This window comes from Poecilia reticulata, chromosome 21 (assembly GCF_904066995.2).
Source record: "Poecilia reticulata chromosome 21, P_reticulata-male-v2, whole genome shotgun sequence".
Classification (NCBI taxonomy): Eukaryota; Metazoa; Chordata; class Actinopteri; order Cyprinodontiformes; family Poeciliidae; genus Poecilia; species Poecilia reticulata.
Window position 1 is genome coordinate 13,724,958 of NC_088850.1, and position 15,351 is coordinate 13,740,308.

Below are 15,351 nucleotides of genomic sequence, written 5' to 3' on the forward strand. Positions count from 1 at the left end.
TTGTTTATGTGTTTGGACCTGCGCAGTGCAATACATGGGAGTCACTTATTCTACACTTCAATCTCTTTAATATTTGTTTTTGTTACGTCACTGTTAATGCGGTCCGAAACGCTGCATTTGAACAAATTTTAGCTTATAAAAAACTAAGTTAAAATGACTGGAGTAATTTTATGTAAGTTAACATATTTGTGATGATTCACACCTTTCTGATAGTGTCAACTTGCTAGTCACTCATTATGACAGTCATCATGCTAACAATGGTCTTATAGCTAAAAAAAAAAAAAAAAAAGAAAAAGCATTTGAGCTGATTTTTTATGTGACTATGTTTAGCATACTCAATGTGGTCAATGTAAGTCAACATGATGGTCATACCACACATGCTACTGACAGCATTTACACTAACTTTAGCATTTTAGCTAATTTTAACTTACACTTTGTTTGCATACTGAATGGAGTAATTTTATGTTAGTCAACATGCTAGTTATAAACCTCATCCTACTGGTAGCATCAACATGCTAGTCACTTGATAGTAGTGATAGCCCTCATGCTAACAACATAAAATAAGCATTTCAGCTAACTTTAGATTTATTTGCTACATTTGTCATACTCAATGTATTAAGTCAATGTAAATCAACATCCTGGTGATGCCACACATGCTACTGACAGCATGTAAGCTAACGTTAGCATTTTGCTTAATCTTGGTTTATATTATCATACTAAATGGAATAATTCTATGCTAATTAACATAATACTCCATATTTTACTGACTACGTTTTAGTTCACCTTATGTGAAAAACACCACATTTATTACAGTCAGATCACGTAGTGTTTGTCTGTGTTACTGTACACAGGTACCCCAACCATTTTGTTTTGTTTATTATAATAAGTAAATTTCTCATGGTAGTTTGTTAGTAGTTTCAGCACCTAGTTTTTTATGTCTATCTCCTGTCTTAATTCACAGTAATGATATTTTCGAGATGTCATTGAATGCTTCTGTTTACAGTGTCCCATGTTCAAACCTAGACTTGCTCTTTGGTAGGTCCCTTTTAAATGTCTTCAGAAATGTTCTAATTAGTGAAGCTAAAATGGTGCCAAAAACATTTGCTATGCCAAGTTTACTGGGTGGAGACTCCTTTTTTGGAAAAGGCTGATTAACCTGCCACAACCTGTCTGTTCCTCTAACCTGAATACTAATGCAATTCAAGATAGATTGCTTACAGACATTTGTCATTGAGCAGACAAATGTCTGTAAGACCCGAAACCTAAACAACAAAGTGCTTTAAAGTGAAAACCACAGATTTTTTATAATAGCCAGCTCTACATTAACCAACACTAAACAACATCAATTCAGAAAGTGCCCATTTTTCTCTTTAAAATATTGTCTCTTGGGTCATATGTTTATGCAATGAAAAACCTATAATTATTCATGTGTAATTTGCAACTTTTAGTGCTTTGATGAGCTCCATATGTGGTTCCACAAACTTAGGCACCACCGCCATAACAGAAACTTGAAGTAAAGAAAACAAGTAACGTAACTTGGAACAGACCTTGAAGCAGCGTCATATCTTATGCCACAATCATCCTGCTCATTTCAAAGGCTAAAGGCAATTCTATCAGTTCCCTTAATTTTACAGCAAAATAACCTTAGAATGTTATATCCTCAAGAGTAGGGCATGTATGTCAGATGATAAATAGTGTTAATAGATCGGGGAAGAAATGAAGTTATGTTGCAATAAGAGTTACCAGTTTAATAAATTCATGTCACTTTGGGGGAATTATTATTTGTTTAATCTTGAAAAAAGTAAAATGTTCATTTAGTTTAAAATAAATCAATGAAAAGTTATTATTTATTCCCTTTTGATCTCATACTGGTTTAAATTTTCTTAATCATTCTCAATGTTATTCAGTGACACTCAAAGGATTAAGCAGTTTAGCAAAAGTTGCCAGAGCTTGCATTTTTCCGTATTAAAGTTCAAAAGCAACTATATAACTACTAAACTACATAACACTTAATCATTTGTTGTGTAAGTTCAACAAATGCCCACTGATGTAAAAATATATTTAGTCACATTTAATGCTGTGAGTCATCAACACAGGACAGTGTTTGTTAAAACTCTCAAAGTTGCACAAAATACAACAAGCAAAATGTTTTCAAATGAAGTACATGCTGGGCTACAAATACCAGATGCATCTTAATTGGTTAACTAGATCATACAATATATTTTTAAGCATTTATTTAATCAGTTTGTTGTTTGAAAAGATGAATGATGCGTTATCATTGTTAGGACTGTTTGTACAAAGCTGCTATGTCACAGTGACCATAACAAGAGGATAATAAACAACTTGATCATAGATCAATGATTGAGAAACAGTGCTAGCAGTGAAAATCAAAATTGGTGATAGGTTACTCATAAACACAGGCGAGTGGAATTGCCAAAAATAGTGCTCAAGTAAGAGCAGAACTACTTCAGCATATTTTTACCTTAAGTAAAAAGTAAAATGCAGCCGTTCAAGGAATTACACAAGTAATAGTACAAATCTATTTTGCTTCTCCAGTACAGAGTAATTGATCAGAACATCTGATTTAATATTTAGAAATCCTGGAATCATTTATGGTTTTCTTGACTGGCTTGTTAGATAAGGTGCAGAGCCATGTCTTAGTAACTTTGCAAGTGTTTCATAGCCTTTTTCATTTTTGGATGATTTATATGAACTACTCTGAAATCATCCACATGATCCTCTTTATAAGTAGCAGAGTAAGGAGGTAGTGAATACATAGAGTATCCATATCAAACTTCAGATTTTTATTTGTAAAATATTTCCTTCTACTTCAGAACTAAGCATTATTTCATGTTGGTCTAACAAAAATCAAAATTCAATTAAAATTCTATGAAGTTTCAGTTTTTAATATTACAAAATGTTTTTTTTTTTTTTTTAAATCATACTGCATTTTGCCAGGCAGCATAAGTCTGTGCTTGACTCAGCATAGTAAATGTTCACATGAAGCCTCTTGCAGTTGTGCTTTAACTAAAGCATCACTAATTTTATTGTTCTAGGAATTCTTGGACCGGTAACACGGAATAGGTTTGCTCAGTCACCAGGATCACGATGACGAGCAAAGCTTAGCAAATTAATTTAGCTTCCGCGTTGAGAGAGATGTTGCTCCATGTTTTCATGAATCTTAAATACAACAGGTTTATGATGTCAGTGAGACAATGAAAGTATAAATTCATAAAGTTAAATAATTATTAAAAACCATGTTCATATCTAACATCAGGCACAAGGGAATATCTGCAGATTAGAGCTGACATCTCGTTAAATTACAAAAAGTTTATTGGTCAGATGGCAACAAGTGTTTTTTCTTTCTTTTTTTCTCTTGATAGTAGTTGTACTCCAACATAAACCTGAAATTACTATCTTGTCAAATTGCGATACCATTACAAATACTGGTAATTGCTAGTTCTTTAAAGAAAGCTTTGTCACATTGGATATTATTTGGTAAAACAAATGCAAGGTTCTGAGCTACAACTAAAAAAGTAAATGAGCCGTAATTAAGAAATTATTTGCTTGTGGTTGCTTCCACATCAGTTGGTTCTGTTTATTTTATAAAGTGCCCTGAGGCAACTTTTGTTCTGAATTTGTATCTTAAAAATAAACTGAAGGAAACTGAAAAAAATAAAAAATAAACTGGAGTAGTACAGAATTTGTAGACCAGCGATGTTCAAGCTTACACAGGTTTGTACTAAGACAGCAATACTCCCTGTTACCTAACTCTGTCTGCTAAATTGTACAGGCTGAAAACAACTGTGTTGCAACTGAGCTCCTGTGATGAAGTCATGCTGTTAATAAAAGTAGAATGGCGCCCCCTTGTGGAATTGTTTTTCCTTTGCGTTCCTATGAAGCTATCAGCAAATCCAACATTAAAGATATAATCAAAATATGTTTTTTTTTAATGAAAAAAAAAATCTGTAGTTTCATGCACATTTAGCATTACCTTTAGGGGTAGGTATGGGCAGGGAAATGTCAGTTACTGACTAATGATATGATGCAATAAATACTTGTATGTAATTTATGCCAATTTCTATTAAATTTTAAAGTCGACCAGTGTGTAAAGGAAAGTTTAATCTACATTTGTTAGCACAGAAGCCTATTCCACCAAGCCACTCTTCAAAATAGGGAAAACAGGAGAACATCCAAAGACCTATGTCTGAGTACCTATGTCTGAGTACCATCATATGCCTGAAAACAGCAGCAAAACCTATCTACCAGAGTACATGTCTATATCTATAATTACAAAGTTTAGAACAAGTGTAACAGTGAAAAACAAATCTGGAGGACTCAAATTATCTGGCCACCATGTTCAGTGACCAGGATGATGAGAGAGAGAAAAAAACACACAGTTCTTCACTGTTGGAGGATGGCTGTGAAACTTTGTATCACAGCTTCTTTGGCACTAATTTTGCAAACCTTTAGGAGTGGTTCCAATAATTCTGGAACAAGTTGAGTTCATGCATCTGAGACTAAACATCAAGTTCCTAAAACCCTAAAGGGTATTTTGCCATTCTATAAACTCTTCATAATTCTCCCTTTATTGCTTGGAGCTCTGATAAATTTGGCTACAATTACCCCCAGCAATTTTTCCATTTCTGTAACTTTCCATCCACCCTGCTTGAAGCATTTTGACCCTTGCTCTCACCCTGTTCTTCTCCAGGCTTGTTTTTGCAACCTAAGGTGTTTGTAAGATTCCATGTAAATGTAAGACTTATTTTCATTAAGCAAACCTTTGTGTTTTCACTAACTAACCTGAACCCCACATCCATTCCAGGAAGTTCATCTGACTATTGGTGATGTTATACCTCCGATGTTAAGGGCTGGTTTGCTTACCTACGGTAGCAAAAAAAATGTTGTTTTAATAATATACAATGTGATGCCAAAGAAAGCAGGTAAACAAGCTAAATTAACTCCCTATTAACTTCCTTTTGGGATTCCATCTAGTTGACATAATACACTGTTATGTAGCTGCCTATCTGTAGCTGCCTAAACCAACAGTGTGTTTAACCTAGACATATGTAAAATAATCTAAGAAACATAATTTTTTTAAGTTAGAAACCAAAATTTACATTCAGGTGTAAAAGACAGAGTACAACTACTGCAGTTGTACCCTTTCCTGCTATCGGTTTTAGACACGAGCCTCCTACAGAAAACAAACCACGGCTTAAAGTCAAGCTTCAGTTTCATTGTGTTTTGGAAAATGTTGTCAGGTGCAAAGAAATATTCACGTGACTCCTTTGCATGATTTAGCCAGGAGATGACAGTGGATCACAGAGGCTGCATAATGTGCATTGCATCTTTAGAAAGTGATAATAAAATGTTAGCAAGATGAGGGACATGCATGTGTAGGATTTTGTTGTTTTTAGCATTTCTTTGATGTAAGTAGAGTTAATGAAGCCCATTAGTGTATTAGCAGTGTCTTGCAAATGAATGTGTGCCGCTTGAACTTTTTCATGTCACAGCTACAGAATTATAGGTACTTTCCATTTTATTTGACGGATAAACACAATGTAGTGCAGAAGTGGAAAGTAGAAGGTTTTCGTTTTGTTTTATAAATAAAAATTTAATCACAATAAAGTCCAACACAACCAACAAAATAAACAAGGCCAGTTTGTGTATAATCTAAGCATAGTATCAATAAAACCATGATTAGATGACATAAGAGATTTAACAGCAATCCTCAAATTGAGGGCCAGAGTCCCACAACTTTTAGATCTTGAACTATTTAGCCGAGGTTAACTGTCAAAATCCAGTGTTGAGATGCATAACGCCGGTGCAGACATACGTACACCGGTGTGTGGCAACAAACCACATTCTGACTACAGACGCAACTGGTAAACTGGTGACCTATCCAGGGTGTGCACTGGCCTCTTAGTCAATGACATCTGGGATGGGCTCCAACAAACATGCAGCTCTGAACAGGATGAAGCAGGTTTGGAGGACCTGAACTTTAAAGGGGGGCCATTTCATCTCAGCACTTTGAACTCCGCAATCGAATGTGATGAGACTTAGACCGATTTTTGTTAATGTCCTTTAAGCATGTTTTCAGTTACTTTAACCCCCCCTCTACTTATTAGCACTTCAAGGTCTCAAACACTTGGATATGACACTGATTGTTGTGCAAGACTGCTGACGTACTGAGGGGGAGAAAGTCCGCTGTAATCTGGGACATTAGTCAAACTTTCCAACAAATGTCACCCTTTGTGCTTCATTCCTCACATACTTTAGTTTAAACAGTAACTTTAAGAAAACACCTTGATTGACTAATATTCCCTCCCCACCCCCTCAAAAGGTAAAATGAAAATTCACAGTTTACGTTCAAATGACATTCTCTAAAGATGATAAGACACAAAGAAAATGCCAGTATAGAACGTGTAATAAAGTTAAACTTTTATTGCAAACCAAACATGGTCACATAAACAATTTTACAATTTACAGTACATTAAACATGAATAGTTACATATACATATTAAAGCATACCTTTAGTCAATTTCTTGTTCAATATACATTAAAACTAGTACACATGACTCCAAATATACAAGAAACTTAAATACCGTCCAAAATGCATTACAGCAATATTAAAGTGGAATGTTCAGTTTGAATTTTTATGAGCCTGTCTGCAGGCCGTCGTTACATCAGTGTGAGGCAATTTGGAAGACTAAATGAGGGGGGACGTGGCTGGCAAGCTAAAAGTGCTGAAGAGTACTCCTCGACACATGCCCCTCATTCTCAGCCCAGCAGCAGTGCTCTCTTTTCACCTCTCCATCAGTAATGTGCAAATGAAGGTATGAAACATCATTTGAGTCCCTACGTCAAACAAGTTCAAACTTAGTGCTACATCCTCAGATGATTACAAAAAAATATACATATACAGTAAAGCGGGATAATTCATCTCGGTTCACCTGCCTTAAGTAGATGAAACTGCAGCGCCCACACAGAAAAAACCCCAAATGACTTGACTTCTGATGGAGAGAGAGAAAATACAGGCACCTCTAAGAGAAATGGAACGCCCCCCTCTGTAACATTTAGCTTCTTCTTACTCCCTTTTTTAAATAATAATAAAAAAAAAAGTACAAGAGAAGAAACAAAAGCACCAAAAATGTATAACATCTCTGGTCAAGCTAAGGATGTAGCTCCCTCTAGTGGAGGGAAGATGTTTTCACTACACGGAATGGAAATTTATTCCAGGTTTTTTTATTTTTACCGTTTTACTGTCCAGCCTTCATCTTATGACAAAAGGTGGAAGTTTTGTTGTGTGCTTGTCAGTTGGGACATAGAGGAAGCCGTTCAGCTGCCTGAACTCTGTGCAAAAATCCTCCGTTAGCAGGTAAAGCGTGGGAATTTAAGACTCAAAGGGGACTCGGGAATGAAGGAAAACGATCCCAACCTATTAATTACAGCAGACATTCCCTCTTTGCGAGTGTCTGAAATGCACTCAAGTGTTGGAGAGAAGATGACAGGTACACGTGCTGTTGATGGGCTCTCACAGGACCTGGTTTGGGAGTAAACCATCAATCTGATGGGAAACAACAGGCGGGAATCGAGACGCAAGTCCACCGACATGGCACAGTGAATCTATGTCCAGTGAGTGAAAACCAGTGTCCGAACCGAGTGCCTGTGTTTGAGTCCTATAGATAGGAGTCCATGGACGGGGCATAGGAAAATCCCTCGAAGGCCTCGGCTGCCTCTTTGATGCTGGCAGTGGCGAGGACACAGTCTGGGGAGCAACCGATGGAGCTTGGAACCGGTTCGTCCGTGAACTCCGGATCAAAGTGCCGCAGGTCGTTAGGTCCCGTCTATGGGAGAGAGAGAGAAGGGAAGAGAGAGAGGGAGAGAGAGGGGATTAGTGATGCTTTCCAGCACTTTGCCATAACTGGACATCCTCAGAATCACACAGCAGATGTTCCATGCCTTTGATCTTGTTGCGTAAGCATAAATAAGGGAGTAAATAAAGTAACTAGGTTTGGGCTGGTATGACATTTTCACAATGGTGTCAAGGTGATAACACAAAATTTAAAACAGCTTGGAAAGCAGCTTTTTGACTTGCACTTAAATAAGTGTGTGACAGCCTCGGCCTCGCAGCTTATCCATCTGCGTTTTCTGTAAGGAGTTGCAATACCTAGCAGGGAAATTTGAAATTTTACTTGTGCGCAGAGCAAAAGTTTCGGCCATCTTTCAGCCAGCTGGTCATTAGTGCAAAGCAGCATGTGCAGGATGGGGAATGCTGCATTGCTCTATGCACTGACAATAACTCTGACACCTAATTCAAAGGACATTAAACCATAGAAACACCATGAGGAAAATGTATTTTGCTATATCGGAGCCATAACTGTTAAACACCTCAGTAATACCTCAATACCAGTAAACAGCCCATGCCTAATAGTCTGCTAAATCAAAAAGCATTTTAAGAACCTTACCACATTAGGGTTGAAGGGAGGCGTCATCTTCTTGGCATTAAGCTCATCCCAGTTGATAGGAGAGAAGAATATGTGGTTCTTGATTTCGATCTGAGGAAAACATACAGAAAAAAAAAATACATTCAAAATTGTCCATCAACACATATGAGCACACGGACAGTAAAACGCATGTGTGAATACTCACAAAGTCCTCTGTGCAGCCCAGCCTCTTGGTGCGGTCTTTTTGTAGCAGACCCTCCAACAAGTGTCTGGCTGCATTGGAGATGTTGGGTTTCAGCTGCAGAGGCTTGTTCAGGATGTTGTCGTACATTTCTGCTGTGTTTCGGCTGTAGAACGGAGGCTGCAGAGGTGGCAAGGTGAAAACATTCAATACCAACTAAATATTGTTTGTGCATTGAGTGTGTATTATCTAAAGGGGAGACTTTGCAAGTATTAGGAGCTACTTACCAGGCCATACAGCATCTCATAAAGAACAGCTCCTAAGCACCACCAGTCTACTGTCCTGTCGTATGGCTGCTTGTGTAGCACCTCAGGAGCCAAATACTATGAAGAAAAACAAAGGAATTAAACTCAAACCACTGGCATAAAGCAGCAATAAAGACTTACAAGTAAAAAAAATAAAAATTAAAAAAATGTCTCCTTACCTCTGGCGTACCGCAGAATGTCGACGTGGTCCCATTGGGTTCGATATTCTCCTTGCACAGGCCAAAATCTGTGAGGATGATGTGACCCTGCGAGTCCAGCAGGATGTTTTCTGGCTTCAGGTCTCTGTAGACGATGTTGAGGGAGTGCAGGTATCCCAGTGCGCTCGCGATCTCTGCCGCATAGAACCTGGCTCTGGGCTCCAGGAAGCAGCGCTCTCTCTGAAGGTGGTAGAACAGCTGCAGCAAAAGGACACACAAGGAAAAAAGAAAAAAAAAAAAAGGTTTTATCTTTGCTTTCCTGAAATTGCAATGTAGAAATAAGAGAAAGAACAAGAAATAAATCGATAGGAGAATAGACCAATTTAAAAAAGACAGAGCGAAGAGAGGAAACCGGATGAGAGGAAATGAAAAGGCAGGAAGGTGACTAGCTTAAAAAGGTTTGACAGATGAAACCAAAGCCAAAGGTGGAGAGAAAGAGAGAGAGAGAGAGACAGTGAGCTAGGGCAGCAGGATGAAGGGGAAGAGAAGAAAAAAAAAAAAGGAAGAGTAAATGTGCTCCACTTCCTGATGAGGTTCATATTTAATCAGCACTGTCTTTGCTTGTGCAACAATCACAGGAAATTAGCTCCATTAGACACACACAGTCTCTGTGGCGCTGCTAATTTTGGAGCAGAGTTTCTGTCCCTGCTGTCCAAGCCCACCCCACGGTTTCCTGAGCGGTGTTCCCCCCAGTAAAAAAAAGGAAAGAAATATCTGCCGGATTTCCCCTGCGCCTCACCGGGACAAGAGTCATTCTCTAAAATCTGTTGCCAGACTTCACCCTTAAAAATATTCTCCCTGCTTTATTGGGATTTTGCATTGTATGGCTCCTTCTCAACTTCCACTATGAAATGCATGCACACACCCTTCTCTACCATCTTTGCTTCTTTTAATTCAGTCTCCCTTAGAGACACACTTAAGCAGAACAACTCACCTCTCCTCCGTTGATGTAGTCCAAGACGAAGTAAAGTTTGTCTGCCGTTTGGAAAGAATAATGCAGGCCCACCAAGAATGGATGCTTGACATTCTTCAACAATACATTCCTCTCTGACATGATGTGCTTCTCCTGAAACGAAGACAAAACAAGTGCTTAGAGAGCTTCACCACAAACACACCTAATGACGCACCAGGCTGTTTACATGCGCGTATTTCTAGATGCGGGCACGTCATCGCCTACCTCTTTTTTCTTGAGAATGGCCTTCTTCTGTAAAACTTTGACTGCAAAAAACTGGTCGTCTGTGCGGTGACGAGCAAGCAGCACCTTGCCGAAGCTGCCCTTGCCGATCACTTTGAGGAAGTGGAAGTCGCTGGGCTTGGCTGAGGGATTGGATGACGGGCCGAGGTTGATCTGCTGGGATGGACTGGGCTGTGAGGATGCAAATGCGAACAGATGAAAAGTTAAGTCAGAACGCATCGCTGCAAGAAGACGCCCGCAAAAAAAAAAGAAAAGAAAAGAAGTGTACTACTCACAGGAGGAGAGGGGTTTGAGTTCATGAGCTCGGGGTCCTGTGGAGGAGTCAAGTTCAGGATCGACTGCACTTCAGGACTGGAGGAAAAACAAAACAGAAAGTTTGAGCACAAACGAAAACAATAATCAGTTGTTCTGAAGTGACATCAAACAGCTGATTTGGGAGTCTGATTAGGTCAGAAAGTTCCGCCAGAGGACAAACCACATGATTTTTCAGCTTTGGGTTTCCCAACGTTTTGTCCTCTGGTGGAGGCAGAACAATAACATGAGTCAGATGGTACTCACTGCTTGCAGGCGTAGGAGTTGGTGGAGAGCTTCTGAATGAAGTCGTTCAGACCCATCCTCCTCTGTTTCATAAAAGCTGCAAAACAATAACAAGAAGAAGGGAGAGTGAAAAAAAATGCATAAGACTCCAAGAATAAAAACTGACGAGGGTACGAAACACTTCAACGCGTCAAGTCTTAGTCCGTACCAGTGACTAATTCCACAAGCCCTCTCGTCTTTGAGTAAGTCAAGGCAGGCTTCTCTGTTTCTGTTTTGATCGTCATGGTGAGCGTCAAGAGCCGCTCCGCGCTCATCAAAATCCAAAATACAAGTTGTAACTGTACGCCAAGTCCCGGTTTTATATGGAGGCCTGAAGAGGGAGGAGCTGGCCACGCCTGCTGGAAGGCGTGGAAACACTCAGCTTTGGTAAATACATTATGAGGTGATCGATCCGTTTTAGACCAATAGAGGGCATCTGCGCGCTGACGCGTCAGTGCCGTACCTTCTAGTGCGCTTGCGTCATTGGCGTTTATGAAAAAAAAAAAAACCCAAAACTTTCTAAACACAGTTAACTGGGACTTTTCTGCTTGCGCATAGGTTGTGCAATTCCGTGACTACTCTGGTTTTGTAACATCTTAAGTCCGCACAAACCGGAAAATGCAAAATAAAATATTCCTCTAACATTTCAGTTTTAAAATACAAACTACAGCATAAATATATGTGTTTCCATCAGTTTTGAGTATTGCTTTAAAAAAAAAAAAAGTTCACTATACTAAGGTGACAACAATACTGGCATACACTTTTAATTGTAAGACAAAAATAAATAATTTGATCGGTTTTGCGGGCCTGGCTCTTCACTGAAAGAGCAGAGAAGTGCCGTAGAGTCACAAAAGAAGGGAAGGGGGGAGGGAGAGCATGAGCAGAGGGGAGGCCGCATGCCAAGAAAAGCCGCTGCAAGTGGAAAAGTACAGAGTGAGATACTCCTGAACACCTCTCGTCTGAGAGGAAGAAAGAAAAAAGAAAAAACAATCTGCAACAGCTGCCTCTCAGAAAAGAACCACAGCACTCCGATAAGTCAATTAGAATGTGATTGAAAGGGGAGAGAAACGCAACTTTGCGCTATGTTTGGAGCGTCAAGTGAGGATATGAAGCGCCTGGCTCAAGTTTAACCTACATCCCTCTGAGAGTGAACTGTATGTAAGAAGATATCGCCGTCGACTGCCAAGTTTCGTCCAAAGGACCAGATCGCCGTGCGTAAAATGGATAAAGACCCAGAGGTCGAAACCGGCGGTGAACTGGATTCACCGCTGTCACATCAAACAGCGGTGACAGACGTAGCCTTGAGTATTACAGTGAAGCATAAAAGTCCCGCATTTGGTAAACAAAACCGCAAACAAACCTTTAAGCTCCGAACGAGTTCTCATTACGCTTTGCCTGCAGCAGCTCCTGAGAGTTCAACAAGTCACAGGAGACGGCTGTCAAGGCTGCAGAGGCACTTCTAGCTACGGGACTCCCTATCAACGAGGAGTTTCCATAAGTGCATCATAAATCCAAGTCGCCGAATAATGTTTCGTAACTCACGTCTGCTTGCGCTTTCCCTCTCTCAGTCGGGCACAGAACGTGGGTTAGGAGCCGTTAGCTACTCCATAGGAGAAGAGATTGGTGATTTTCCCCAGGAATAATGCTTTTATATACTTACAAGTCAAAGAGGCCGTTTTGTCTTTCATAAGGATGCCTTTTAACTCCCGGGTCACAACAAGCAGAGAGGCTGCGGGCTCCTCGGCAGCGGTGTAATCAAACTACAGCGCATTCCTCTTCTTGGAGAGCTTCTTTCAGCATTTTTTTTTCCTTCATTTTAATCAGGGCGGAGACGCACCGCCTCTATTTCCTTGCATTCCAAGTTTTGTGTTTCACGGGTGGTTGCATGACTTTTCGCAAGGGAGGGGAGGGGGCGGGGGGGGGGGGGCGATGAATGAATGGAGCCTTCAAATGCTTCCCGTGAGATCAGCTGTCAAGTTCAACCCTCATAACAGCCGCAGCATCCACAATTGTTTCATTAGAAAGCCAACAGAACAATTTAGAAGCCTTTGTTTTTCTCATTCTTTTAATAAAATGACAAGAAACAATGAGCGAGCAGAGCAGCCAGTGTGAGATGGGGTTTGTTTAAACCAAATCAATAGTCCAGCTTCAGCATCCGCATCGCACTTCAAATCCCATCCGTCGCCTAAAGAATGGAGTACATTGTTTGCTCAACACTAAATCCTATAAACAGGGATTGTGTAGTGTATTACTTATTATCCCAAAAATGAATGTCGGATTTGTTTTGTTGATATGCGCAATACATATCAATAACAATGTAATATATTTCTTTCCATTTTATGCTTTAAAAACCTTAACACAACATGTCCACAAACTGATATTTCGCAGTGCAGTGAGTGATACTGGTTTAATCAGATAAAGAAGAGCCAATAAAAGTTTATATGAGCTAGTTTCATCACATCCTATGCACGCCATGACAACCATTTTGGTTACCAGACTCAGTGTATGTTATTGTTGTATTTATAACTGGGAAGTTGGGCACACCGTATGTGAATAAAGCCAATGCTGAAGAAACTAGTTGTTTGCAGAGAGAGCTGTTTCCAAGCACATTAATGTAAGGTTGAGTGGAAGAAAAAACTGAGATTGAAAAAATATTGCACAAGCAATCACACAGAAGTAGCTACTCCTATTCCTGAACCATTTGTGTTCAGAGAGTGACAGAGTGTGGATTAGAAGTGGAGAGGCACACAGTCCAAGCTAATTGAGGTCATGTCAATGGGAGCAAAGTGATCTGTGTGTGCTGACCCAGTGTTTTATAGAGTATAGACTTGGTAGGCAGGGAGACGGTTTACATGCCATCTTATCTAGAAAGGTTTAGGGGGCCTACTCATTTTTCATCAAAGTCTTATGCCCTAATACAATAAACACTTCTTATTTATGTTTTTTTTCAATAACATGGGTGGAAAGACTAATCAGTTCAAATTTCACTTTGCTCTTTAAAACCCTTTTAGTTGTCAAACCTTCGCAATTTTCTACTCAGAAATATGAACTTATTCAAATAAAATGCATGCAACCTGCACACAAATTGACTTTGTTCAACTCCCCCAGTTTGTCAGTGTAATAAAAAAAGAAAAAAATCTTTCCTCTTTAGAAAAACAGATCTTTCACCCAGCTTTGTTTCTTCTCACCATTCCCAGCTGAGACTGTTCACACATGCTCTGGACTCTGCTTTGGAAATTTACTGGGTTTGCGGTTCAGGTTTGGCAGCTGACAAGGAGTACCATCGACAATTATTAACCCCATCTCCTGATAAATGTGCTATTTTAATATTTTGACTACTTGCACACGCCCAAATGTTTTCTAAAAATAGTGTTTGGAAGATATTTTTTCAAAATAAATGCGTCATCCTTTTTTTTATGATGTTTGTTGTGATACTTACATACATTTTAGTGACAGAATTTTCAATCTGACTGAAATGATTGAAATCCTTATAACTGTCCAGCATTTGTTTTTGCTCACTTGTTAGTTTATTTTTCACTCTTCAATTAGCTCTTAAGACAGTAATAATCACAAACATAAAACTTGTATGATGCCAAGAACAGACCTGTTTTTGTGTCTTCTTTTGTGTCAATTTGAACCTCAAAGTTTTAGAGCCAAGAGAAAATCCATGTAGTGAAAATGCCAAAATCCCAGTTGATGACTTTCACCCTCTGATGATTTATTAAAAGCAGTTCATGAAAGCCACTGTTCACAGAGTTGGAGGTGAAAATTCATGCTTTTGTGTCTCAGCTGCACTCTGTACAGTTATTATTTAAATGACAGACAAAGAGATCCAAAGACAGGCAAGACATCAAAGCTAAATTATAGTTTAGAGGAAACTAATGCGGATGGATTTTTAAAAATGACCCTCAATTTATTCTTTTTTTTTTTTTTCTTATTCAATAACTCAGGTCAAAGCTGCCATTAAACTGTCCGCTGCAGCCACCTGATGCACATAGACACAAATGAACAAAGCTGAGGGGGCAAATAAAGCCTGCAAGGAGTCAAAAGCACACACACACAAAGAGAAGCTGGAGGACAAAAGCACACCTGCAGAGACAACCGAGAATACATTTTTCCAAAGCGGTGACAGCGAAAGGGCATTCTTTCTAAACCCTATCAAGGTGTCCTTCATGTCTCTCTCTCTTTACACAGCCAGAAACTTTGCTACACTTTTATACTGTTCGGTTTGACAAAGACGTTTTTTTTTTGTTTTTGTTTTTTTGCCTTGAGACAGCACAGGTGGCAGCGGTGCCATCTTTCACAGCACAAGGAACAAAGACATCATCCTCATGGGACACAAACTGAGATCAGCAAGGGTAAACAACACGTGCTGAGCATCAAGTGTTCCTCTTTTCTCGAAAAAGAATAATAAAACTACCTGGAAAGC

The 15,351-nt window shown here is 39.3% G+C and overlaps 1 protein-coding gene across 5 annotated transcripts in view; it reads right to left on the minus strand.

The window, feature by feature from the left end:
• Positions 1 to 6,429: 6,429 nt before the first annotated feature.
• Positions 6,430 to 15,351, minus strand: part of sgk1 (serum/glucocorticoid regulated kinase 1) — a 32,860-nt gene continuing 23,938 nt past the window's right edge. For 2 of the 5 annotated variants that reach the window (XM_008397959.3, XM_081602571.1), the window contains 9 exons: positions 10,905 to 10,980; positions 10,622 to 10,697; positions 10,329 to 10,517; positions 10,086 to 10,217; positions 9,113 to 9,349; positions 8,916 to 9,011; positions 8,653 to 8,808; positions 8,469 to 8,558; positions 6,430 to 7,847 (listed from right to left, as the gene is read on the minus strand). In XM_008397959.3, coding sequence (XP_008396181.1) covers positions 7,680 to 7,847; positions 8,469 to 8,558; positions 8,653 to 8,808; positions 8,916 to 9,011; positions 9,113 to 9,349; positions 10,086 to 10,217; positions 10,329 to 10,517; positions 10,622 to 10,697; positions 10,905 to 10,980 — 1,220 coding nt within the window. In that variant the 3' untranslated portion in view covers positions 6,430 to 7,679. The other 3 variants (XM_081602569.1, XM_081602570.1, XM_008397961.3) reach the window with 3 other exon arrangements.